The sequence below is a fragment of the Canis lupus genome, chromosome 1 (assembly GCF_048164855.1).
Source record: "Canis lupus baileyi chromosome 1, mCanLup2.hap1, whole genome shotgun sequence".
Lineage (NCBI taxonomy): Eukaryota > Metazoa > Chordata > Mammalia > Carnivora > Canidae > Canis > Canis lupus.
In genome coordinates, this window is record NC_132838.1 from 90,837,349 (window position 1) to 90,864,876 (window position 27,528).

Genomic DNA, 27,528 nt, shown 5'->3' on the forward strand with positions numbered 1-27,528 from the left:
CATCATATATAATGTTGTAATATTTTAAATATTACATATGACAAATTGTCTCATACAAATAGGAAAAAAATCAAAATAGTTTGGAGACTTGTATTGTGTAGAGAGAGAAAGACAACCTAAAAATTGTGTCCTCCCTGCCTAAATATTTTTAAAGATCAGGTTGTTGATAAATGGTGGCATGTTTTTCACGTATCCTCAGCTGAGGGATTTATTTGACTCTCCACCAAGTTGTCCCATTAAGAGAATATACAGCAAATCAATAATAAACCTTGGGAAAAAAGACAACAAAAAACAAACATCGTCACGCTGTCAGACTTGGAAAACATCAGAGGAAGAAACTAAAAGCTGGTGAGAGAGACAGTAGCCAGCAGTTAAATAAACAAGCCATTAAGTTAAGAATAGTGATGTCAGCCCATTGACAATTTGATTATTGCTAATTGTTGATGGCTTTGATCCAGCTGCAGGACTACAATGAAATACAGCTTCATTAGCCATGACTTGTTTTATAAACCACTTGATAATTAAATTTATCCTTCCTCTTAAACATTAATGTTATAAGCTAAGTTAATAAGTAATATTAAAGACTGGGCTTTCTCTTGAGATCTCAGTTGGGATACCCCTATGAAGATGTAGAGAATAGATGGATTTTTTTCCCCCTGTTAAACATCTATGCTGATGTTTCTTGCAACTTCATTTTTTGGGGGAGGGCGGTCAGGTAGGATGCCTTCCTCTGATGCAATATTCTCCCTCTTGGCTTTTACATAAAGCATGCTCTTGCATGTGCACATTCCTGACAGATGTTGCTAATCCATCACTCTGCTCTGTCTGCCCACCCTCGGGATCCCTGTCACGGCACAGTGATCCTGGCAGCCACAAACTGGCAATCTGAGCTGGCGCTGCAATGGAAACCCATTTGCCATCCTGCCTCTGATTACAACTGCTTCCTGGTGATTCCAGGATCCACCTGGCCAGCGGGTACCTCTTTTTTGCAGTGACAACACTCCCTACTCACTTTTTGCTTACTAAGGTATACCTGTTCAGCGCCCCTCCTTTGACATATTTGGCTCCAAACGCTACGTCTAGAAGTTCATCTGCCTGACACAATGTTTTATGATTCTAAAATGAAAAAGAAAAGAAAAAGGAGAATTTGTTGGAGAGATATTTGCCAAGTAAGCCTTTCAATTATTTTTTTTAAGATTTTATTTATTCATGAGAGGCACAGAGAGAGAGGCAGAGACACAGGCAGAAGGAGAAGCAGGCTCCCTGTGGGGAGGCCAATGTGGGACTCGATCCCAGGACCCTGGGATCACACCCTCAGCCGAAGGCAGACTCTCAACCACTGAGCCACCCAGGCGTTTCAATTATTATTATTATTTTTTAAAGATTTTATTTACTTAGAGAGAGGGAGAGAGGCAGAGACACAGGCAGAGGGAGAAGCAGGCTCCATGCAGGGAGCCCGACGTGGGACTCGATCCCGGGTCTCCAGGATCAGGCCTGGACTGAAGGCGGCGCTAAACCGCTGAGCCACCCAGGCTGCCCCCAAACCTTTCAATTATTAAGTCAGAGCTGGACAAATTCGCTGGCTCTCGTGGCTCTGATAGACCATTTGTGCCTATAGGTCAATGAATCTTCATCTTCCCCGGGCATCAAAGTGCCTGGTTTTCACTTCAGACCTGTTGGTTCAGCACCTGTAGGAGAGCTGGCCTGAGCGCTCCTTTTGGAGGGGGAAGGAGGAGCCAGAGTTTCGCAGGTGGTTCCCATCTGTCCTGGAAGTTGACCACCTCTGTCCTAGGGGATGAGCGCAGCCCGTGTTTGCCTCTGTGGGTGTTGTCCAGAGGAGTGGAGGGGCTCCAGTAACAGGATGCGGAGCGGTTCTTAATACAGAGCTCTCCCTCTCGGGCCCTCGACGCAACTCTCTTCCATGAGAGAACTGTTAGTAACACATTAATGGTGGATGATTTATCACTTACCTGTGTAGTGCCACTTGCCAGCAGTCTACATCCAGATTCTCAAATGTTAGGCATAGTGAAAGGGGACGCTCATACAGATGACGCTGGCTATTTCATACAAAAATCATCTGTATGCAAATGCATGGACTGCAGTGTAATGGATTTTGGCTGTTTCTGCCTTTTCCACAGTCAGCGGGTAAGAGTTGGGGCTCTGGAGTTAGATCTACCTGGGTTTGAATTCTAGCCTCTCCTCGCCACCCCACTAATTTATCATATATGTGACCTTGGGCAAGTTTTTTAAATTCTGTAAGTCTAAAAAAAATAGACATGATTCTTGACTCACAGCATTGTTCTGAAAAATTTATTAGGTAATCTATTCACGCATCTGGTCTAGGTGGGTGTTCGATGAGTGTGGTGTTTCTGTTTTACACAAATAGCTTGAGTGCCAGTCCGATCTTAGACACTGGGTTTCATGCTGAAGGATGTAAACTGAGTTAATGTTTTACACTTCTGTTTATTTAGGTTCTCTGTCTCTTAGTGAGGATCCAGGTCCTCTAGACTGTATGATCTGTCCCTCCCCACCTCTCAAACACACTTATTTACTTCCACTGTCTCCCTTACTCTGATACAGCTGCATTTGCCACTTGTTCCTTAAACATGCCAAACACAATCCTACCTCAGGGCACTTGTCATTTTCTCCAGCTGGAATGTTCTTCCATAGATATCATCAATGCTTTCTTTAGGTCTCTGCTCAAATGCCCTTTACGCGTGGGCTCTGTATATAAGACAGCACCCTTGCAGCCATTCTTATCCTTCTCACCCAGGGTTTTTTCTTTCTTATGTAACTTATCACCATCTGATATATTACATACCATCTGGATTATTTGTTATTACTTTTCAAAAAAGATTTTATTTGAGAGACAGTGAGAGAGAGAGAGAGAGAGAGAGAGAGAGAAACATGATTGGGGGTGGGAAGGGACAGAGGGAGAAGCAGACTCCTCGCTGAGCAGGGAGCCAGATGTGGGGGTTGATCCTGGGACCCTGAGATCATGACCTGAGCTGAAGGCAGATGCTTTATCCACTGAGCCACTTAGGTGCCCCTCTGGTTTGTTATTGTTCGTCTTCCTCCCATGAGGCTGGGAGACTTTGTTTTGTTCCCTGTTATGTCCCCAGAGTTTAAAACTGGGCTCAACACGTGGTAAGTGTTCAATAAATATCTGTTAAATTAATGATGAATATTGAAAACTGCAGCTGAAACTAATGATGTACTATATGTTGGCAAATTGAATTTAAATTAAAAAATTAATGAAAGACTCTTGCCACTCACAAATTAACAGCTTAATCATTTAAAACAAATATCCACTGACCATGCATTTTTTTAAAGGTATTATTCTACTCCTAACTCTGGGAAGTGAACAAGAGGTGATGGAAAGGGAGGTGGATGGGGGTTGGGGGTGACTGGGTGATGGGCACTGAGGGGGGCACTTGATGGGATGAGCACTGGGTGTTATGCTATATGTTGGCAAATTGAACTCCAATTAAAAAAATATGTAAAAAAATGAATAAAAAAAATAAATAAAGGTATTATTCTAGGTCTACTGAGAACATGAAGGGTTTTACAATATGGACCCTACTCCTAACAAGCATCCAGCCTAGATTTGGAAAAATGACTTACACCAAAATGATAAAAACTAAAAATGATAGAAACATAACTAAAAATGCAAGATGGTCGATTATAAAGAGCATAGACATTGAGATGAATCAGAAGTCAAAGGGGAAAAGTATTTCTTGGATACGGTGGGCAGGGAAGGTTTTTTGTAAAACAGGGATCTGAACAAATCCTTAAGAGATGGTAGTTTGGCAGAGAACTGAGGAGCTGGCACTCCTGGAAGTGCCAGTGGAAGGTTATAGAGAAAACATCCGTAAAGACCTGTAAGCATGTGGGAGGGCACTGGCTAGCCCAGTGTGGGTGGATTCTTCTAGGCAACAGTGGGGATTGAAGTTGTGGATGGCTTTGCAAGCTGGACAAGAGTCAGGGCTGGTGACACTGTCCTGGGGCACGGGGTAGGGAGGGATGGCTTCGGAGAGTGGACCATGGCAATGTTATCAGACAACACACCTTCTGATAGGTGCAGGAGGGCTGAGTTGGGAGAGGCTTGCCAGCAGAGAAGGCTTTGGAGATAGGCCAGGCTGAGGGCATGGGAGACTGAGCCCCACATCAGGAATTCAGGCTGGCCTTGAAAATAAACTCTTGAGCACATACACAGAGGCTGGTTAGAGAGGTTGGCCATTATCTAGGCTCTAATATCACTTTTCATCTTTATGTTAACATTTAGCACTTTGGTCATTTCATGGCTTATGGCTCCTTGAACTAGGTAAGAAGGGTGAAACCTAGTCTTTTAAAATCTTTCTCAACCTCCATTTAAAAATTGGTTTTCAGAGGGATAGAGACTTGGGTCCAAGGCTTTTATAAACATTAAAAAAAAAACCCATTGTGAACATTAATTTTAATGTTTTATAATGTCTTATCAGACTGCATGTTTAGCAAGATGAATTCATAGCACCCGCCCATCCCTAGTCCCAAGTGCCCAGAGATGGAGATGGGCGCCATCCTGCAAACTGTTTCAGCTGACTTATGCAGGACTCACAGTTGGGTTTAGCTAATACTGCCCCACTGGCAAGGCACAACAATGGCATTAAACAAATGTTGTACTGGTCGCTGAGGCCCTATCAGGTTAATGGACTACTGCTTATACCTGTAAGAATTGTCTGTTCATGTCTGTTTGGAGACATGGTCTGCTCCCTGAGTTCTGGAACCCGTGTGGTAGAAGCAGAACAGTCTGAGTCTCTGAATTCATAGCTTGTGGCCTCAAATGTCTTCCAAGTGTTCTTTTAGTAACAGCCTATGCGATGGATAGAATTTTATTTCTCACACACATTAGAATGATGTAGCTATGACTTGGAATTCAGGACAGCCATCACATATGGCCCGGAAATTCTTATACTTTCATTGGCAGATAAGTAAAAAAGAAATCACTGCGTACAAAAGAAGGAAGCTCTTTCAAAGTTTTTCAGTATTAAGTAGATTGGGTGATCAGAATGTAAGTAGAGTGGAAAAATAAATGGATTCACAGAAATGCCTTTGAAAGCCCATTAAGATCTGCTTTCACGGAGGCAATGAATGGTAGAGGGTAATGGGTGGCTTTTCCTTCCATTCTTGTTTTTCTGTAAACAGCTGCCCCAAATTTCACCATGACTCCACTGAAGCTTAGTAGGGCTGACTTGGATTGAGATTAATTACTTCTTGGTTGGATGAGACTCAAAACCAAGGTAGGACTGGGCCCATGGTCCCTGAGGATGGCTATCATATAACACAGTAGCATAAAGTAAGCGGCATCACATGAGAAATCTCTTGCCTGTCACTGCTGAATAACTCCAGTGAACATGATAAATTGCATTCCCAACTTCCTTTGTGAGAGTACTGTAATTATTGAGTAATTTAAAGTAGCCTCCTTTGGTTGTTTTCATTTAAATTTTGCAAGCAATGGGAAATAGAAATAAAATGGTTAGCACCTCTGAGGTAAGTCTTCTTCCCCAAATCATGCACCAACAGATATTTTTCACATCAGTTTAATTAGCTTTATCGTTTTTACATGGAAGTGAAAGCAAATCATACTTTTAGAAAGCCTGTAAATTCTATTTCTAATTTATATCAAGTATCAAACATTTGGTTATTAAAACTTAAATGCTTTATGAACATTCAAACACAAATGTGGGGTTAATGTCATTATGATGTAAATTTCTCAAAATTTCTAGATAAAATTCCACACTTAAGAATTAATCTTTCTAGAAAATATCATTGATACACAATTTGGATTTTAAACTGGATACTCTAAAAATTTCCTGATACTTATTTTCTGGGTCCTGCACAGGATGATCAGTGTTTCTTTTATTTCCCTTTGCTTTTTTTTTTTTTAACAGAGGAGTTATTAAAAAAAGAAAACCAACAGAAACCTTTCCTGTAGCAGCGATAACAAAATTACAGCTATTTATCTGAGCCTACCAAATATGTATGCCCCCGTAGCAATGAATGCTTACAATTATGGAACGTGAGAAAAATGGAAGTCCTTTTGTCCTGTTGCAGAAGGACTAAATGCAGAAGGTTAAAATGATTTTTAAACCACTTTTTGCTATTATGAAGTATTTGGTAAGCTCCAAAGGACTCAAGAGTCTTTCTCATGGCAGGCTAAATGCATGGATTTTTCTCCTCTTTCAGTTTTTAATTATCAACATCCATAAATTCAGGTTTGAAAACCCAATGTATGTGTTACCTCTCTCAAATAGCTAAGAATTGGTGTTCTTAGGCTTGTCTTTAAAACAAGTCATTGGTTGAGCGGAGTTTATGCGTGAAAAATTTCTCCCCAGAAGGATAATATTTTTGGAAAGGAGTGAAAACAGGGCTTTGAATGAAGGCATGTGTGTAGCTGAATGTGGAGGGGGAAAAGGTTGTAATTGACAGGTCCCTTCTGTGGTGCGAAAGTCATCATTCCAGTAACTTTTAGCTACACTCAATTAGGCGGTTACTCTACTTGTGTCTTGACTTGAACAATGTTTGAAATTCAGCAACTGTGATCCTGTAGTCAGAAAGGACAATGAAAACATGTTGAGCAAGAAAGTTCATTGATATAAAAAAAAAGTTTTTTTTATCTTTAGTCAGGAACCAGCATGTTAGGAAGATTTAAGAAAAAAGTTTTCAAACACCAGTAATCCACAGAGACAAATAAAAACAAAAGGAAAATATTACAGTGAAACTCTGCATCTGGTTGACATTTAAATAAAGCTGCCAGAGTACAAACAAATTTCAGGACGACAACTCTAGTGACATATTTTTTAAAGAGTGCAGAAAAGAAATATTTGGCTGAGTGAATCTTAACACCACATGTAAGGGAGCCATCAATATTTATTACATTATAGATTTGCCAAATGACGTGGAGCATCTGGGAATACTATAGAGAGTGCCATAACTGGAACTTGATTATGTGCTTTCATATATTGGACTGTGGACTGAGGCCAGATCTCATTCTTTTGGAAAAGATAAGTGGAGTCTACTGACTTTGTAACTCTTTAGTAGATGAAAGTTAAGTGTATAAATGTCTGCATGCACTGGGCAAGTGGGAAGAAAAGCATTGTAGAGAAGAAAACAACAACAAAACCCCTGTTCTTTGAGACCCTGGGAGGTTGTCTGTTTATGTAAAGCAGTGCAGGTAAAGATGTCTTTGGTTGGGCTCAGGAGGGGTTTTTATTAGTGGGTGGAATAAAGTTCCCTGAGTGGGGAGGAGCCAAGCAGGTGCCTAGTTCCAAATTCAAGGAGGAGGTAAACTTTCTGTAGAAGAACTACTTTCGGGGTCCCTCGGTGGCGCAGCGATTTGGCGCCTGCCTTTGGCCCAGGGCGCGATCCTGGAGACCCGGGATCGAATCCCACGTCGGGCTCCCAGTGCATGGAGCATGGAGCCTGCTTCTCCCTCTGCCTATGTCTCTGCCTCTCTCTCTCTCTCTCTGTGTGTGACTATCACAAATAAATAAAAATTAAAAAAAAAAAAAGGAACTACTTTCAGGCCTTTACAAAGCTAACAAACCTAAACCTTTGAGGGAGTAATTACTGTGTGTTTCAGAAGAACACCTTCGAGTTGGTTAGAAAATCAGGCTGCACTGAATTCAGTTTCTAGACTCTAGAAACTAGAGCCATGATTCACTCCTGCCACTGGTGTCTCTGTGCCCAGTCCACTGGCATCAAGCCACCTGCTCAACTAATGAGTATTTCGCTAGAATGATTTGTCACAAGGTTGCGAATTGTAGGAGGTATCAGATCTGAGCCCTGAAAAATTCCACCCATTTGGTAATCCAATTCAGCCAGTGGGGCTGCAGCTTTCATGGACAAAAATGCAGTAGACTTTCTCAAGCATCTTCTGAGCAAGGAGGGGCAGAAAGAGCGGCCCATGACAACTGCTAACTCTGGTTAATGAAGATATAGATAGCATGGATATTATAAATTGGATTATACTAATGGATATTTTACTGTTCAGCCTGCTTTTGTGTACTGTTTAAATTTTTCATTATTAAAAGTATAAGTGAGAGAAAGGGAAATAAAACAGCTCAGCGTATAGTTCCTGCTGGAAACCAGCCTTAGCAGTTTGAGATGAGAGAGTGGAAGATGAACCTATTCTTTCCTGCACAGCAGCTCAAAGTTTCTTTGGAAGAGAAATGAAAAGTATATGGGTCAACCTGTTTATTTAGCCAGGTTTTATTATCTTTCTGCATCTCCTCTGTTTTTCAAAATGGGAGTACTATTTCTTCCTCAATGCTTCGGCAGGGGTAAAGAAGTCTTTGTAAACATTTGATAGCTTGGTTCCCTGTTGGCCACAAGAGAGGTAAGGCACTGGATTTTTTTATGTGGTGGATGAAGGAATATAATGGTAGCTTACTTAATGCGAGAAGGGCATTGCTTTAAAAATCATTAATAAAACAGTACCTGTTATTTCCCTCTGTGGCCTGTGACAGAATAGCAGCTTATTTGATCTTATCAACTTGCTATCCAGGGCATGATGTTCCTGATTTGTAAGTGAGCAAAATAAGACAAGGGGTGGGGGAGGGACCTCATTAATACCTCTTATGCTCAAAATGCTTCATGATTTTCAAAGATTCCCAATTTTTTCTGAACTTAGGAAACCACTGATAAAGGCAAGGGAAAATATTTATTATCCCCATTTTACAAATGAGCAGTTGAGGCTTAGACAGTTTACGTGACTTGTTCAAAACTTCTCAAGGGTCCCAGAAATGATTTTGGGTCTTCTGTGCTTTCAGAGCGGGTGCTGGTCTCCACGGCTTTCTGTAATGTTTGCATTCTGTGGATATCTTGGGTCATTTCCTATTGCCAAACTTCAGTCCTCCTCACTGGCTACAAAGTAAAATTCTGAAAATCTGTTTCTCACTGAAAATGCTCTTTGCTCCTTCGGGGGGTTGTGGGTAATGTCTGCAGGGAGAGATTTGCAAAGATGAGTCAGGAGAGTAGGGGAGGGAAGGACGAGGCGGTGGTATGGGCTGGGGCAGTTCTGAGAAGAGGCCTTGCCCAATTAGTGTTTGTGGGGATCAAATTGACTTCTCCTGGAAGAAAAAACAGGGTGGGGGGCATGGACACGTGGAGGGTCTGGTTTCCTGCAGAAACACCTGGGATCTAGGTCCCTTTTCATTAGGGCCTCTCTGGCTAGCTCCAGGTGGGGAGCCTGCTAGAATGGGCGGCTTCAAATTCAGACCTGGCTTCTGTTGTCCTCACCCTGTGCTCCCGACCCGTACAGCCCCTGGGAACTGGCTCCCCTTAAATGTAAAAGGAAGAGCTGTGGACAAGTCAGGAATGCCGTGTGGGAAGGGTCCGTCCAGCACAGAACCCGACCTGGACCTTCAATAACTGCGATTCTTTCTTCTCCTTTCCTTCTTGGCAAAATCCTCCCAGGAATCTGTTGTTAGAGTAGACTTTTAAAGGCTGGAAGGAGAGGAACCAGAGCCCCCAGGGAAGCAAATGACCCCCACGGCCTTCCTTTCCTCTGCCAGTGGCCCTTCAAAGTTCCAGACCCTCCACTGTTGGCTAGGACCACAGCCCCTCCTGGAAGAGCTGGAGGGGGTTGAGGATGTAACGCGGCGGGGGCGCAGGTGTGCGGGTGCTGCTTGGTTCTGAGGCCCGGATCCCAGTCACCTGGGTCACCTGGTCACCCAGGTCACCCGCTGGGTCTCAGGTCTGCGTGTCCGCGCCACAGCGCCCCCGCGCGGCCTCTTGTCGCAGGGAGCACGAACCTGCACAACTGCCCCGGAGCAGCGAGCCGGCCCCGGGGGTCGCAGGCGGTTGGCAATGCAATCGCCTGGGGACCACAAGACCCTGGGAGAGGATCAAAGCATTCTTGTGGAGCCCAAAGCGCCCAGGGATAGACTTTTGTTAGCCCGGCCTCACCTCGCCAATAAATTTTTCTGCGAAAGAAGGGGCAGGGGTGGAGGGCCAAGGCACGGGGGAGGGGGTGGGCTGGTGGCCCGGAGGAGGGGACCGGAGTGTCTTGCACCTGTGCTCCCGTCGCGTTAAATCAGCAGGAAGCAAGTGACATCTCCCCCTTTCTTGCCCCCTTGGAACTGCTCATCACTCTCCTTTAAAAAACCGGCCTACTCTGTGGGGTCAGCGTTTTCAAAGAGAATATTTTCTCCGGGCTCTTAAAGTTTATGTAGCACTTTGTTATAAGAGGCGCGCCCTCAAGCGGGTCTTTCTCTCTCCCTGCTCCCCCTTCTCCTCCCCCCACATTTTCTCACCCCACCTAGAAGTATAAAAAAATATATGGGACATAACTTTAGAGGTGATTTGTTTTGATTTGTCAACTTTAGGGCTTTTATTTTGCAGAATAACATATGGAAACCTCTAGGAGGGTGGGTGAGCAAAGTGCCCCAAGGTTAAGGGTGACTTTAGTTGGCAAAACCAAGGATAGAACAGGAAAATCCTTAGAGAGCCTTGTTACTCCTCTCCACCCCACTACTTATTTCACAGACGGAAAGAATCCCAGAACTATCTTAGGCAGATCAAGTCCTTTGTAGAGGAGCCTGTGTTTTCGCCAACTGGCTTCCAGGCTCACACTTCAGTCCCTGGGATATATGGACAGTTGCTTGCTATCCACATGAAAGCAAAGACAGAGCCAAGTACGGTTTGAGGCTCTCTTTGTATCCTGTCCCTTCCCACCCCGAATCCAAAACAGACACTGTGGTACATCTGAGCTGTGCAAGTTACTTTATCAGAGTCTTTTACCAGGTTGGAGTGGAGCTTGAGCATAGGGATGTTTCTGGGGGGAAATTAGGAGGAATCCCTCCTGTCAGTAGAGACAGTTTTCAGAGGGACTGCCTAGGGCCAACAGCAATGGAAATAGTTTGGCTTTCCCCAAAGCCCAAACTCAGACCCCAGAATGAGCATATCACACAGAACATGGCTAGAAAGGCCTGTTTAAATGGCCGGGTAGATTTTTGCTTAAAGTCCTAAGTTAGAAACTTCATGAGTTGTGAGAACCTTCTTTGTCACCCAAATGAATCCTCATTGGATCTGGGCTCTAGGGAACTAACTCTTTTGTGCAACTACTCCATGTTTCCCTCTTCCACTAGTTGACAGATTTTTAATTTTTTTGGTTTGGCTTTCACATTTTTTGACTAGCATTTTGACTAGACAGGCTCAACACTACAAGTATGGTGGTACAGAAATGCCACAAAGATGTCAAAATCAGCACTGAAGTTTGTTTCCAATTCTTTTCCTCCTCCTCTTCCTCTTGTCCTCCTTGGACTTTTTTCATGCCCTTGATCTTATTACCATGAGCCATGAGCCCATCAGCAGAAGTTAAAGTTGGTTGTAGCCTTTAAGAGTTGAGAGAGAATCTGGAAAGCACTGAATTTGACTCCTTCACTTTTTCGTCAAGGAATCTGAGGCCCAGCAAGGTGAAAAAATTTGCCCAATGTCTGCTACACATGGATGAAATTAAATTTTCACCGTAGTGCCTGACCCCTCCCTGCTTTGCTTCCTCCTGTCTCTCTCTTGATTTCTCTCTCCTTGGTATAGTTGGACTGTCAGGAAAATATTGAGAGTGATTTGAGCGTGGATAAAATCTACCCCCTCCAAATGTTAAAGTCCAATATGGGATGGGAGGGGTGGTGGTGGAAGGTTCTCAGGGTTAAGGGTTTACTGTTTCAGATAGTCATGAGGCCTCCTAGGGGCGGTGGGAGGTCTAAAGTGGGAGCTGTGTGTGTGTGCGCGCGCGCGCGCGGGCGCGCGCGCACTGGGCTTACTGATGTGGCAACAAGCCGCATGTTCTTTGATGGCTGTCTTCCATAGTATGGCACTGCCCCTGGGGTGGAACCCAGGCTCCACTATCATTCTTGAGTCTATATGTCCCCTGACGACCATTTGGAATGGGTACTGAGAAGTGAAGCAGTTCTGTGGTTGCCTCATCTCCTAGCTGCCACATGACCCTCCAGTGAATTGAGCCACGTTTTCCAGCATGGACCATGAATACTGACTGGGGGTTGGGACAGGCAGGCTGACAGACCCTTCAGATATGCAAGGGAGGCATGATTGCTTCAGATTTCAGGCATCAGACTCCAGATCTCGCTGCAAAGGGCACTTTTTTTTTTAATTGTATGAAGGCATCGTCAGCCAGAGAAGTCACTGTGGCCCCTTTGGTCCCGTGCACGGTAGCTGCAAGTCTCCTTAGCAAATCCCACGGATTCTCTCAGCCTCAGTTTTCCTTTGTATTTGTTAAACGAGGGGCTTGGACTAATCATGTCCCTCTCGGTTTCAAATGCTTGTGATTTCAACACTGCTTCATATGGAGGAGGGATGAGAACCCAGATCGCATTATCCTTTTGTTCAGCTTTTTTGGACACGCAGAGCAAGGAAAGGGAGAACAGTTATCTCCCCAAAACTGCCCCCCCCCCGCCCCGCCCCATGACTTGTGACAGGTCATATATTTGATTACGCAAAGCAAATTGGGAAATCATATCTCTGCAATCCCATCTGGGATTATTTATTTCGCGGCATCCACAGCCGGTCAAAGTTGTGAGACGATACAGTATTAAAAGTAGCTGCCCGCGAGAGGAGGTGGACTCGAGTTCAAATCTCCAGAGACACCAGGCCCATCCCTCGCTGCAGCCAAGCGAGTTCGGGGAGACCCAAAAAGTCTCCAGAAGTCATTCATCACCCCTGACGGTAGCTCGCGGCAGGTTGATCTGAGCTGGAGAATCAGGCTGGTGGTGCTGGGCAGGGTTCCTCCCGGCCTCGTCGTCTCCAGGCCCCGGGAGCTGGAAAGTGGGCCCGCAGGGGTGGGGAGGAGGTCAGGCGGCGAATTTCCCCCGGCCTCGGGCTTTCCGCAGGCTAGGTGGCTGAGTTACAATGACAACCATAAACTAACACAAGTAACAAGTTCCAGGTACTGCATGCAGGTCCAGTGTGGCCGGGTCACCGAGCCAGGGGATCTTACAGCGGCCTGTGGTTCAGGGTTAGCGCCACGTCGCTGCAGGTGGGGGAGCGAGGCGCAGAAGGAGGTGAAGGGTGCTCTTCGCTCTCGCCCAGCAGAGGACAGGCCGACCCCGCATGGGAAGCGGGGTCCCGCAGCTCCGAAACCCGGGGCGCTCGGCCTCCAAGCCGGATCGCCCGCGCCCAGCCAGGGCCCGCTGCCCTGCGGCGGCCGGGGGCTCAAGGAACCGGGCGAGAGGTGGCCGGCCGGGGGAGCCAAGCGCCCTCGAGTCGCCCCCAAGCCCGCGTGGCCAGGCGCGTGGGAGGCGCTGCCTGCAGCGGGCGGGGCGCAGGGAGGCCCAGCTGCAACGCCCGGGCTGCACGCATCCCCGAGCTGACCCGAAACACACCTCCCTCTTTTCCTTTTCCTTTCTGGAGGGTTATTTGAAGGAAAAAAAAAAGCCGCTTTTAACAAGAAAAAGAAGAAAAAGACCCCCCCTTCCGCTTTGTTGTTCAAATTCCCCTGCTGGACTTGCGAAAGGGGGGTGTCTTCACCGGGTAGGTCTGAACTGGGCCGGAACTAGGGGGGGGGGGCAACTGTTAGGGTGAGAGGGATTTGGGGGAAAGGGAGAAGGAAGCAAAGGGAGAGGCGCGGGGGCCTCTCCTCCCAAACCAGACCCGCAGAAGCAACGTTGCCCCGCTGCTGCTTTGTCATCTATTAGAGGGACTCCGACTAGCACTTGGTAATTTGGTGTCGGTTTACCAGGCAAAGGACTCTAGTTTCCTCACCTAACAGGTCCCCGGGTCTCGGCCTGACCCCTTTTTAGAGAGGAGCTGGGAGAAAGGAGCTGGATTCCCTTTCGGGGGAGCTTGCGAGGCTTGCGGAGGCCGGGCCCTCCCTCTCGGAGCTGCAGGCGCTGCTGCCTCCGGGATCCACCAACCTACGTTCATTGAGCCGTTCCTAGTAGGTGTAGGCTCCGCGGCGGAAGGCCACTCTTCCCATCTTGCAGATGAGACCACTGAGGCGCGGAAAAAGAACTGACCAAGATCAGGTGGTCACTGGAACCATCGGCTTAGCGCCTAGGCTCTCTGACTCCTTTTGCTTCTGCACGTTTAATTTACTGGCCCGTGTGTGCATCCTTAGATTCCTTTTTAATTTTTCCCAGAAAAATGGAGATAATTTGGATTTTAATATCGGAGTTCCTCAGACTTCCTGAAGCGCATCCCGAGATTAAAAAAAAAAAAATCCTTTTCCCATTCTCTTTCCACATACCTCACTTCTAAGCGATTGTTGGGATTGTGATGCTCAGGGGGACATTCGGGGCCAGGGAATGGAGTGTAATTCAACTGGCTCGCGATTACAGCTGCAGGCCTCCCAGAGGCGGACGCGGTGCGGGAGGGTGGGAGGACAGGTGGGGTGGGGTGGAGCGGGACGCACGGAGCTGGGCCGGGAAGTCTGAGGGGCTCAGTGGGGGCTGTCCCGCCGGATTCGGCCAGGGGTGGGGAAATGCTGAGAAGGGACCGGCCCTGGGCGCACCCACCTGAACCCCGCGGGCCCAATCCCCCTAGCAAGCCCCGGAGCGCCGCCTTCTCCACGTCCATCCAGCTGACCCACGTTCTCAGGACCTCGCGCTCTCGGTTTGCTCCGAGTCCCAGAAGCCGGCGGCGCCACCGTCCTGGGGTCCTCCTACCTCCCACACCCCCAGCCCCCATCTCCCGTCCACCTTTGGCCCCGCACGGTTTACTGTACACGAATCCCTCTGGTTTCCTCCTTCTGTAGCAGCTTTTATGACTCCAACTATTTCAAGGGCTGTCTGGTTTATTTTCTGTTTAGGAAATTGCCATTCAATGCCCCTTAGCCCTCCCGTTCCTTCCTGGACCCCCTTCCCCTCAATCTATTACCCCAAATTAGCAAACCTACTTTCTGGAGTTTGTTTCCTAATATGCACAGTAACTAGTGAAGGACTGATGATTTCATACCCCCTCCCCCCAGAGCAATAAATGAACTAAAAGCCCAGGGTGCCAACCTCGCAGGCACACACACGCGCACACGCACACAGCCAGCTCTGGTGGAGGTTTGTAGTTCACTTTCACGTCGCAGGGGAGAAGCACTGAAATGCGTGTTTGCAAATGCAGAAACGTATCTAGCAGGGATAGACGCAGACTGGTTGATACAGACGTGCTGGGTCCTGTTACAGGAGAGTCGGTCATAATGTGAGGTACAAAAATCAAACCTGGAGTGGGGAACAAAAACAAAACAAAACAAAACAAAACAACAGGGACCCATTGTAAGTCTTTGTGGTTGGGAGTGAAGGGATCCTCGAAGGTTTTTGAGACTTCAGAGAACAGACCGACCAGCCCATTGCTCTCCGGGGGACCACTGCGTGACCCAGGGCTCCTCTTTGAACCTCAGTTTCGTCATTGGAAAAAAATGGGAAAAAGAACACATTTCTGCTGTGGTCAAGAATTCAAACGCTCTAATGCAGGGAAACAGATGTACTTCGATGAGTATAAGAAACTATGCAAAAGGCAATAAAACTCACCGGTATTATTAGTGGTGCCAAGCGAGAGGCACGAAGGGTCTGCGGGACGCTTTGTCCCGTGTCTGAGCGTGCACAGCTCCCTGTTTACCCTCTGAGACGCCCGGAGCGAAATGCGCAGCCTACTGGAATCATCAGGATTGGGTCTCTGCTTCCTTCACAGCACAACTCAAGAGGCTCCGTGGAGAAGCACCAGCACAAAGGGAAATCCCAGGGTCTGGTTACCGGGGAAGAACTTTCCAACTCCGCGGAAGGCTTGAGAATACCTCTTTCGGAGTCATCCCTAAACTGCCCCCTTTCCACCACTCAGAGAGCTTGGTCAACTTCTTTCCGCCGGCTCCTCTGACAATAGAGACGTTAGAATCAGCTCAGCAATTTCCTTCCTTGAACACGTATTTATCACTGGCCTATTATGTGCTCAGTGCAGCGCACTCAGTTTCCCAATCTATCTCCTAAACCGATCCGGAAAGGCATTGATTATTTAAAGGGGTAACTAGAAAGGCGTCTAAGTGTTTTTTTTTTTGTTTTTTTTTGTTTTGTTTTGTTTTGTTTTTGCGTCTAAGTGGTTTTAAATTCATTTCAAGAAATAAAATGGAGTGCTGAAGTAGGGGACTAATTCTTTCAACATGTTGGAAATTTAACTATTAAACATTTGTGTAAGTGAATTTCTTTTTAAAGATTTTTATTTATTCATGACAGACATACAGAGGGAGGCAGAAACCAGGCAGAGGGAGAAGCAGGCTCCTTGCAGAAAGCCGATGTGGGACTCAATCCCAGGACCCCGGGATCACACCCTGAGCCGAAGGTAGACGCTCAACCACTGAGCCACCCAGGTGTGCCATATAAGGGTTTTTTGAGGCAGACGGTAGAGAGTCTTTTTTTTCTTTATAAATAATCCATGCACAGTAACAAAAGTCATCTTAAAAAAAAAAACCCAGCTTTGTTTAAAAACATGCTTACAGTGAATATATTGCACTTAAATCTCCTAATGGCACCTACTTCCGTTTTTCTCCTGATCAACTGTAAGAGTAATCGAGGTCGGAGAGAAATGTAAGTGACGTAGGTGACTTGGCGACCTGCCTGCCTCGCGGGTATAATGAAAGTTAACGAGGAACTACTTTGCACTTCAAGGATGAGCGGCGCTAGCCACACGAATATCTGCCGCGCATTCGGCCTCCAACCTGGCGCCGCGGTGGTGCAAGGTAACCATCGGCTTAGTTTTGCAGGACAAAGCGGGATGCGGTCGTGCACCGGCCGGGACAGGCCTCACCTCTGCGCCCCACTCTGGGTTAATGATCGAGTCGCGGAAATACTGGAGATGCTGATAACGGAGACGCGGACACCAGGCTTTCTGATCGCCGCCTTGACTGTTACCTTCTCTTGTGAACAAGGCGCTGCGTTTAGGAGTGTGTGTGTGTGTGCCTTTTTTTTTTTTTTTGCCTGTTTCCCATAGTCCGCGAGATAACGGGCGACTCCACTCCAGCTGACGCCGTCACACTTCGGGCGTAACGTTGGGACCGACAACCCGGCTGCACCGAACGCCGCGCGGGAGGATTTTCCTGGAGGAGCCGCGCGGCGGGAGGGGCGCGAGGAGGCGGAGAGCGCCAGGCCGGCGCGCCCGGGCCAATCAGCGTGCACACCGCCTGACGACCGCCCAATTAGAGGGCGCGGAGCCCGGGGCCCCGAGCCCATAATACTAGGAAAGGGAGCAGAGGCCGGCTATTGCAGCAAGGGGCGCTGCGCCGCGCGCGGCTGCGTGCGCCCGCCCCGAAAGCCCGAGATCTGAGCCAGGCCGGGGCGGCCCAACCTTCCCGCCCAGAGTGGGCCAGAGGAAGCCGAAAGCAGCTTCAGCGAGGTGAAGCGCTCGGGGCTGCCAAAGGACCGATTAGAACTTTGCAGAGTCCGGGATGTGCGGGGCGAGGCTGCTGAGGACTTGATTCGTCTTCTTCCACCCTGCTCCCCTACACCGCCCTACTCCCCCCCCCCCCCACCCACTGGGCTCCAGGCCTCCAGCTGTCAGCCCCCGATTTCGTGGCAGGGTGTGGCGACCCCGATTTCTGTTTGCAAGCACAGCCAGCAGCCCGAGAGCCAGGTCCCAAGGCTGGATATCCTTTGCCTCGGCTGCTAGCCCGGGGCCTCAGAGTCTTGGTGAGTGCTGTGATGTTGCTCGGGGTGTCAGGGAGGGCAAAATCCCCCTTTCTTATCTTTTTTTAATTCTACTTGAACGTCTTGCTTGTGAAGGCAAACCATGCCCGATATATATATACACGGAGACCGCGCAGCTCAAGGCCTGCACGGCTCAAGCGCAGTCGATGCTGGAAGGGCATCTGCAGCTCCATGCCCAGTGTCCTTGGGCTCTGAACAGAAGAACAGTTGTAGTTTTTGAGTTGGTCATTTGCTGGGGCTGGGGCTGGGGCTGGGGCTGGGGCTGGGGCGGGGGGAGCATGGGAAGACCTTTCAAAAAGGGGTCCTAGTGGTGGTGTAAGAGGATGAGAGGCGTTTGAGAGGCTTGGCTGGTACTTCGCTGAAGTCTTAAGGGCCTCTGTGATCTAAAGGACTCTCCCATCGACGTTTTCATATTCGTCATGGCCATACTAGTTGGGTATGGGGACGCCTGACAAGTGGCCCAGGCCGGCCTAGCTGGACACAGTCCTTTTGCGTGTGAGATCAGGGCGCTACCCGGGGCCGGGGACTTGTCCCGAGAGAGGTCTGTGGTTAAGGTCAGGTGCTCACAGAGCACTTTGAATCCGTAGATAAAAACCTTGTTGGGCTGGGGATTTCGGGGCTGGGGGGGGTGGGGGGCGGCAAAGACACAAGAAAGGCACTGTGGGGCGGAGGGGAGGGCCCGGGGCGGTAGGCCAGGAGCCCTGGGCCGAAGGCGGGCCGGGGGTCGGTGCCTGACCGCGGTGGGGGCGTGTTGGGGTCTTCTCGTGTCTCCGCAGAGCGCACGGGGCCGAGCGCAGGCCGCAGCCGCCGCGAAGCGCACAGCGCCGTGGCCATGGCCGAGCGGCCCGCGGCGGGCCCGGCGGCCGGGGACTGGGAGATCGACGTGGAGAGCCTGGAGCAGGAGGAGGACGGCCGCGGGCCGCCGCCGCCCACGCCGCCCGGGCCCAGCCCGCCGTCGGCCGACGGGGACGGCGAGGACGACGAGGACGAGGACGAGGACGACGACGCGGAGGACGAGGGCGACGGCCTGGAGGCGGGCGCGGGCGCGGGGGCGGCGGGCCGGCCGGAGCAGCCGCGGGGACCCCCGCCGGGACCCCCGCCGGGGCCCGCACCCGCGCCGCAGGCCTCGCCCTCGCCCGCGCCCGCGCCCGCCGGGCCCCCGGAGCGCAGCGCCAGCGCGGGCGGCGGCGCGGAGCCGCGCAAGCTCAGCCGCACGCCCAAGTGCGCGCGCTGCCGCAACCACGGCGTGGTGTCCTGCCTCAAGGGCCACAAGCGCTTCTGCCGCTGGCGCGACTGCCAGTGCGCCAACTGCCTGCTGGTGGTGGAGCGCCAGCGCGTCATGGCCGCCCAGGTGGCGCTCCGGAGGCAGCAGGCCACCGAGGTGCGTAGCCGCGGGCCCGGGCCGCCGCGCGGGGGGCGGGGGGGGGGGGCGGGAAGACGTGCTCGAAGCGGGCAGCGAGGCCCGGAGAGCGGCCCGGAGCTTTGTGGGAAAGACTTCAAAACAAAACCCTTTTCTGTGCTCACGCGAACTTCGGTGGCGGCGGAGGAGGACGCGGCCGCCGCCGCCTGGGACGAGCCGGGGTCTCGGAAAGGAGCCGCGCGGCTGGTGGTGCGCGCCGAGCTGCGGCTGTGGCGGGGCAGGGCGCGCTGCCCGTTTACAGGGGAGACCGACACGGCACGGGAAGTTAGGTGCCCGCCCCCGAGGTCGCGAAGGCAGAAGCTTCTGCCCCAAAAGCCGGTGGAGGCATCCCTGCTGCCTGGCACCAGGGCGGGGCCGGGGCCGGGGGCGGGGTGGGTGGGCCCCCGCGGTGGGGGGAGCTAGGGTTTTCTTCAAGGTGAAGGTCGTCTTGAACCCCGGATTTCAGGTTTCCCCGTGTTCCTGCGCGGGGAGGGCTGCGCGGGGGACCCCTCCCCCAGATTCAGGGCGTGGGAAGAGTTTTGCTTTTGCTTTTTGGCGAGGGGGGACCGGGGAGTGGGTCACCGCACACACAGAAGGCGGTGACCCCACCGGATTAGCTTCCCAGGGCCCCGGAGAGTGCGGAGAGCGCGCGGCACGTCCCAGGTGGCCTTGGCCCTGGGCTGCGCCTCCTCCTGCTGGGTGCATTTCACCGGGGTCTCCTGGGCTGGACTCTGGGCACAGAAACGCTCAGAACACCACCGACCTGGTGGTGACGGAGGGAGGGAAGTCGGGTTTCCCCTAGTCCCCCGTCCAGGCAGCCTTGAGGGTTTTGTCTTCCTGTACGCCAGTCTCCCGGTGTTTATGGCGAGACTTGGGACAATTTGTGAGAGGGGTACTCCCAAACCTCTCCCCCAACTCCCTGCACCCCATCGCACCTGCCGTGCAGGAGGAGAAACCAGATCCACCTCACTGCACAATGGCAGACCCTGGCAGCTTCGGCTCTTCCTCTGGGTGCCTGGGACACAGCTGCCCCCTCCCCCTCCCCCTCCCCAAGCTGTCCTTCAGAGCCTGGCTTTTATGATCTCCATTGTGGATTTTACCCTCCTGTGGGATGTCCCCTAACTTCTGGCTGCGCCATGAATCTGGGGCGAGTTTAGCAAAGCGGCCTCAGAAAAAATCTGCCCCACTCCCCATCGACTGAAGTTGGTGGCTTCAGACAGAGCTTCTAGCTTGTAGCCCTGGAATTAAGGGGTGCTGATGTAAACTTGCTTAGAATCATTTTTACATGGGATGGGAAGATAAGTACATTTAGTGGGGGAGGGTTGCTGATACCCCTTCTTATTCCCTTCCGGTCCCATGATTTCTTTAAGGGCCTTGTTGATTATGTTTCTTCTGTTTACAGGACAAGAAGGGGCTTTCTGGGAAGCAGAATAATTTCGAGCGCAAAGCTGTGTATCAGAGGCAAGTCAGGGCACCCAGTTTGCTGGCCAAAAGCATTTTAGAAGGTAAAGCAATGCAGAATTACCCTTCAGCCTTTTAAACCGAGTTCTAAGGGATTCCCATTATTCACACATATGGCATTTTTATTAACCTGTGGAGGAGCAATTTGAGGGGAGGGTGCTTTTTTTTAGGAAGTTTTGCTCTAGGGAGGCAGTCAGGATGTAGGAAAGTGGATCTCACATACCTCCTGAGGTTTTCATCAGCGATAATTTTGCTGTCTGCTCAATAGCTGGTGTCTGCTTCATAGTTAAAGGGGTTAACATGGCGTGCCTTTGCAATTTGCTCTACCATGAGGGGTGTGCAAAGATCCACTGCCACCTGATTATGGAGTGAGGAAGGAAATGAATTTAAAAAAAAATTCTTTGGTTGTAGCTGGAGCTAGAGTAGGTCCAGTGAGGAGGTGAACTTCTCATCTGGCTGATCCAGTCTCTAATACCACTCCTTTTCATGACACCTTATTCCTCCCTGGATTAGCTACATAATTACGGTTATTCCACACCTCACTTTACCATTTCTGACAGTCAAGATTGTGGAATGTGGGAGAGGTTTTATGTCACTCGAGAGACGTGGAGGTTGAAGTTGAACTTTACCAGTGTGAATTTTGTCTCTCTACCACGTTTTCACGTTCTCTAAAGCCTAAAGATACATTAATTTTTCTTAATTGTTGCCGATTTTTAAAACCACCTCTGTTTGGGTTTGAAATTTATTTATTGATCTGATAAATAATATATTGATTGCCTTTCATCATTTTAATAAAGGAAGGCTTATATTTGTTTTAATCACTGTCTCTTCAAAAGATTCAGGTTGAAAAGCAGGCTTTTTTTTTTTTTTAAGATAGTTGAATTCGTTTTTTTCTTATATGGCTTCTGAATGGAGTTGGTTCTACACAGGTTTTAAAGTTTGTTCGTGTCTTACCCTGTACTGTATGCTTCTGACCTTAGAATGGTTTCTCATGCATTAAAAACGAATTTGTTTGCAAACTGGGTAAACAGATTTATAGCCATAGGGACCACACGGAGAAATTGAAATGGTGCCAAAGCAACTTGAGGAGTGGGAGGGCCAAATGGAATAGTAAATTCAAGTAAATAACTTCCTGGCAAAACGTACGGTAGAGATGGAAACATTAATTTTCAAATTTTATTTTATTTGCAAATGAGGACGATGGGTTTGTCACTATGTAAACACAAACATCCCAATGGATCCTTCAAACAAATTTGAGAGCAGCCAGTGCGTGGGGTTAGTGAAATAATCAAAGTATTTTATGCTGCCAGGAATTCTATTTATGTTATGCTAATCTTCGTTTTTTTAAAAAAACTTAGTCCTTATGCATAAAATGTGCAGTGACTTTATATGCTAATGATTGCTCTTGGTACCTGGCCAACATGATGAGAACTTGGGAAAAATGTTTTAGATCAGTTATTTTCAATACAGCTGCCGATCTCTTTTCTCCTGGTTCACTTTTTGTTTGTTTGTTTCTACTGCTGGCCTGGGGGAGGGGCTTGGTTAAATCACTGCAGAGTCTGTTTGACTGGTTAACAGCTCTTTTCAATTTTCTGTGTTTCTGTGTTTCCTTAAGTCTCTTCTCTTTTTCTCCCCACTAATCTGCTGTAACTTTCTCTTTTTCCCTAGTTCTCCTTGGATTATTCTACACCTGTAACAATGTGTACATAATGAACCATCTTTAGAAAATAACAGTGCCATCAGCTTTAGGTATAGAGATCTTTTTTTTTTTTTTTTTTTAAGATTTTACTTATTTATTCATGAGAGACCCACACACAGAGAGGCAGAGACACAGACAGAAGGAGAAGCAGGCTCCCTGTGGGGGAGACGGATGCAGGACTTGATCCCAGGACCCCAGGATCACAATCTGAGCCAAAGGCAGACGCTCAACCAATGAGCCACCCAGGTGCCCCGAAATCTTTTTTAATAATGGAAAAAGATGATACGGATAGTAAGAAAGCGTTGATTGAAGCAAGATGAGCAGACTTGTCTCTTACTATAGGAGGCTGGGAAGTATGTTACAGTTTCAGCCAGTGAAGTGCCTTTGAAGGTAAATAAACCTGTAAGAGCAAAACAACAATAACCAAAAGTTACAACAGGGCTCACCTGCTCCCCAAAGAGAACTATTTTAAACTGAGCCTACACTTTTGCTTTCTGTATAAAATATTAATGTTTTAGAATGGTAAATTTTTCTTGTTCTGCCAATTTGCAGTTTCTGTTACCTTCTGAATTTCCAGAGTTGTCTCCCCTCCATGTTAATCTCTTTTCCTGTGCAATACTTGCTTGTTTTAGGCTACCGCCCCATTCCAGCAGACACTTATGTGGGAGGGAGCTTACCCCTACCTCCCCCGGTAAGTGACCGGATGAGGAAAAGGCGAGCCTTTGCTGATAAAGAGCTGGAGAACATTATGCTGGAGAGAGAATATAAAGAGAGGGAGATGCTGGAAGCATCCCAAGCTGCTGCCTTGTTCCTGCCCAATCGCATGGTGCACGGACCTGAATATAACTCCTACAAAAGTGCCTATAGCCCCACGCCAGTGGAACCGCCAAACAAAGACTTCTGCAATCTTTTGCCCACCTGCCTTGATCTCACCATGCAGTATTCGGGGTCTGGGAATATGGAACTCATCTCTTCCAACGTTAGTGTGGCCACGACGTACAGACAGTATCCTTTTTCCTCGAGATTCTTGGTTTGGCCCAAGTGTGGCCCCATCAGCGACACCCTCCTCTATCAGCAGTGCCTGCTAAACACCACCACCTCGGTCCAGGCCCTGAAGCCTGGGGCCAGCTGGGACCTGAAGGGAGTAAGAGTCCAGGAGGGTCTTGTAGCTGAACATGACATCATGCCACCCAAACTAGAAGCCTCGCTGGTGCTGCCTCAAGCTCCGGAGGTCCAGACCTCGAGAAGTGACCTTCAGGGTCACCAGGCCATCCCCGAGAGGTCTGCTTTCTCCCCACCCAGACGGAATTTCTCTGCCGTTGACACGGACCCCCTGGCAGCTCAAGGGCATATCTTAACCAGGATCAGCAAAGAAAGCACCAGGCACCCTCTGCCACTTAAACATAATCCATTCCACTCATTATTCCAGCAAACTCTTAATGACAAATCAGGTCCCGAGTTGAAAACACCATTTGTCAAAGAGGCCTTTGAAGAGGCCCCTAAGAAACACAGAGAATGTTTAGTCAAGGAGAACCAGAAGTACACATTTACAATAGACAGATACGCCAAAGACCTTTTCGTCGCCAAACAAGTTGGAACAAAACTCTCTGTGAATGAACCACTGTCATTTTCTGTTGAGTCGATTCTTAAGAGGCCTTCATCTGCCATCACTCATGTTTCTCAGTGAAAGGCTGCTTGCACGGAAAGCTGGATTTTCTGCGATCTCAGAGGGTTCTTACCCATTGCTAGTTTTTTTTTTTTTTTTTTTTTAAGAAAAAGCTAAGGTGTTTGTGTAAAGAAATTTCTAATGTAAATGGTGATGATCTAAAAAAATGATATCTATTCATATGCATGTACCTTTTCTCACCACATAAATATATTTAAATGTAAAGATGGAGATTGCTTATGTGCAGACTGTAAAGTTCCATGCTTTACACAGCATTTCAAAAAGCAATAAAGTTGACACTGTCTTCTCAAAGACCCAATATTTGCAGAAGTACCTAGTTGTCTTTGTCTAGATGAAACACTAGTATCCATAAAGTATGTGCCTTATTCTTCTGTGGTGCTTTATATTTTCAAGTGCTCTTAATGGTCACCGAGGGCCACGGGATATAGTTTAAAGTGCCTTGGTTTTGCATTTTAGAGGGTGTGTGCACTTAGCTATATGAGACTGAGGCAAAAGTAGCTTTAAGAAGAACACAGCACAGATTTGCATGTCTATAGAATCGTGATTTTACATGGTTGGACAAAGTGGAATTAATTTGCGGGAAAGCCAAGTTTAAGATCTTATTTATATGATGACCTGAGTTCTTGGGATGGATGTCTTTTGGCTGAGTTGTGGTTTCCTTTCCTGATAGGATATGTATTTGGAGCCTCCAGCTTCCTTTCTAGATTGAACTTGCTATGATTTCTAGGTTGCTAGGGGTCACAGAGCAGGTTCCCTTGTCAGGTGCAGTCGGTGAAGCCCTCTCAGCTCTGTTATTTCACTGTTTCCTAAGGACTGGTGACAGGCATTGAGAGGCAGGCACAGTCGTGACCCACTGGTCCCCAGGTATCAGCTGGAGGCTCCCACATCGTCTCCAGTGCCAAAGGCTTAAAAAAAAAATCACTATTCAAATTGCTTCAGCTGACAGTTGCCGAAGCCTGCAGATGTTTATCACAGCACGAGCCTCGGGAGTCTTAACCATGTCCTCCCTATCCCCTCATTTTTGATTCTTTATTACCCTCTAGTTTTGCTCAATAAAATGTTAATAACTATTGTTCTATAGGTTTGATAAAATGAGAGTAAGACATTTATGAGAGTATTCAGTTTATCTCTGGAGACCTCATCTGTGAACCTCAGATGAAATTCTAAGATGCCACAGTCATTTCGACCCAGAAAACCAAGAGCCAAATATCCTACCTTTAGTTTTGTGATGGAGTGAGTTGTTACTTCCAATTCTCCCCTTACTTAGGGAACAAAACTGCTCGTCGGGCATGTGGAATGTGCCAAGAAGCTTGGCAGCCTTAAAGATTTTCTTTCTTGCTCTGGAAAACATTTAAAATTACTTAAAAATGATTTTGCTACTGATGAGCTCATGTAAACCTCCAGGGTTTCTCCGAATTGTGACTTAAAATTAGAATCGATTTCAAAAACAACAAGCCAAACCTTAAGATTGATTTCCAGTTTGTGCTTGTAAAAGAATACTTGGTTTGATTGAGTCAAATTTACTTATTTTTACTATAGCAAAAGCCAGAGCAAATGGAAGTTTGCCAGAGGGAAAGAAAATGAAAGAGGGCAGAGCTCCCAATGACGGAGATTATTATCACGGAGTGGAAGTATGTTTTCCAGCGACAGATGCCGTGGTGTCAGAGACAGAACCTCACTCCAGTCACCCCTCCTGCTCCTCCAATCATCTTTGCTTTATCTACAGAGTTGTTAACTTTTGTCTTCCTATCAGGGATTTATTTTTTGTGCCCAGTGTTAAGTGTAAACTTAGCATTCAACCGGACTGCCACTGAGGTAATGGGGGAGACACATCGGAAGAAACCCATGGGAAAAAATCTCAAGAGGAAGAAAAATCCCTAAGGAGCAGGCCTTCTCACTCAAACATGGATTTTCTCTCTTTCTTACTCTATTTGAATGTTTTGAATACTTAAAATGGTCAATTTTTTTTCTCTTTTGTATTCAGTGAATATTTGGGGGCATCATTTTTTTGTTAAAGATTTTATTTATTTATTCATGAGAGACACAGAGAGAGAGAGAGAGGCAGAGACACAGGCAGAGGGAGAAGCAGGCTCCATGCAGGGAGCCCGAAGTGGGACTCTATCCTGGGTCTCCAGGATCACGCCCTGGGGCCGAAAGGCAGTGCTAAATCGCTGAGCCACCTGGGCTGCCGGGTCTTCTATCATTTTAGTCTTATTCAGTGAATCCAGTTGACTGTGGCTATTAGTGCTTTTTCTCACATTACCAGTGGCCACATTTTAAAAAAGATTTATTTTTTATTTGAGACAGAGAGAGAGAGAACCGGCATGTGAAGGGGGGGGTGGGCAGAAGGAGAGGAGAGTAAGACATTCCCTGCTGAGTACGAGCCCTCTGCAGGCACAGGGCACTCCAACTCAAGGAGAGGCTCAACTCTGGGCTCTGTTTCAGGCTCCATCCCAGGACTCTTGAGATCAAGGCCTGAGTCAAAATCGAGAGTCGGATGCATAATTGACTGAGCCACCCAGGTGCCCCACTGGTGACCAGAATTTTATTGTTTTTGAACATATATATATATATATATATATATATATATATATATATGTCAGTACTTAATATAATGATTATTATTTTTTAAGTCTTTTTTTTTATTTATGATAGTCACACACACAGAGAGAGAGAGAGGGGCAGAGACATAGGGAGAGGGAGAAGCAGGCTCCATGCACCGGGAGCCCGACGTGGGATTCGATCCCGGGTCTCCAGGATCGCGCCCTGGGCCAAAGGCAGGCGCTAAACTGCTGCGCCACCCAGGGATCCCTAATGATTATTATATTATACATTAGTTCTGCTATAATGAGTTCTTGGGATTTCAAACCTACCATCGGCTGTTCAGTGAGAGATTTGTGCTTGGCTTTTTGCTTCTTTTCATCATTGCACTTCTGTCAAAGCTACTATCCGATTCTGTAGAAACTTCAAAGAACACTGTCATCGACATTAAATCAAATGTGTGGTTCAGTGTAAGCATTTTCTATGTTCAAGGCAATACATGGATTTGGCTTTAATTATTTTGAAGAATGTAAAGGAGAATAAAACATGGATCTCTTCCTTGATTCAACTCACGATAAAAAATGCAGCTTTAGGGACAAATTTTCCTTCCATCTCAACTGGTCAAACATTTTTTTTTTTTTTTTGGCTGAGTTTGCAGTTATGGATAGTTTACAACAGTGCTTGCCAAACTTGGATAGTCAATCACTCGGGATTCTTGATAAATGCAGTTTCTGATTTTCTATAGGTCTGGGGAAGGGCCTGAGATTCTGCTTTTCCAAAAATCCCCAGGGGATACTGGTGTTGCTGGTCTCTTTGACTTTGAGTAGTAAATGTTTACATTTCTGTGATTTCTTTTTTTTTTTTCATTTCTGTGATTTCAATGCACATTTAATATATTCTGTGGATTTTGAATTCTAATGCAATGAAGTTATAAATAATTTAATATACGTGAATAATTTAAAAAATTTCCCTCAAAACCTGCAGAATGTACAGCATTAAGAGTGGATCATGGGAGAGGTTTCAGGAAACAGCGAGGGAGCAATGAGTGAGCTTGGACCTCTCAGAC

General features: G+C 47.7%; 1 protein-coding gene across 3 annotated transcripts; it reads left to right on the top strand.

Moving 5' to 3' along the window:
- The first annotated feature begins 17,213 nt into the window (after window positions 1-17,213).
- DMRT2 (doublesex and mab-3 related transcription factor 2) lies at window positions 17,214-24,219 on the top strand. 3 transcript variants are annotated; one of them, XM_072839561.1, is made up of 5 exons: window positions 17,214-17,657; window positions 18,452-19,056; window positions 20,477-20,579; window positions 22,204-22,284; window positions 22,867-22,999. In XM_072839561.1, the coding sequence occupies exons 2-4, from the start codon at window positions 18,508-18,510 to the stop codon at window positions 22,257-22,259; spliced, it is 708 nt and encodes a 235-aa protein (XP_072695662.1). In that variant the 5' UTR covers window positions 17,214-17,657; window positions 18,452-18,507; the 3' UTR covers window positions 22,260-22,284; window positions 22,867-22,999. The 3 variants fall into 3 exon arrangements, with proteins under 3 accessions (XP_072695662.1, XP_072695646.1, XP_072695652.1); XM_072839545.1 differs by lacking the exon at window positions 22,204-22,284 and having other exon boundaries at window positions 17,220-17,657; window positions 22,867-24,219; XM_072839551.1 differs by lacking the exons at window positions 17,214-17,657; window positions 18,452-19,056; window positions 20,477-20,579 and having other exon boundaries at window positions 22,205-22,284; window positions 22,867-24,219.
- Window positions 24,220-27,528: the final 3,309 nt, after the last annotated feature.

Bases quoted from the DNA above. Each gene is read 5' to 3' on its own strand.
- DMRT2 (XM_072839545.1), top strand. From the start codon at position 18,508: ATGGCCGAGCGGCCCGCGGCGGGCCCGGCGGCCGGGGACTGGGAGATC. The intron at 19,057-20,476 runs GTGCGTAGCCGC...TTCTGTTTACAG, and splicing joins GGAGGCAGCAGGCCACCGAG to GACAAGAAGGGGCTTTCTGG. The intron at 20,580-22,866 runs GTAAAGCAATGC...TGCTTGTTTTAG, and splicing joins GGCCAAAAGCATTTTAGAAG to GCTACCGCCCCATTCCAGCA.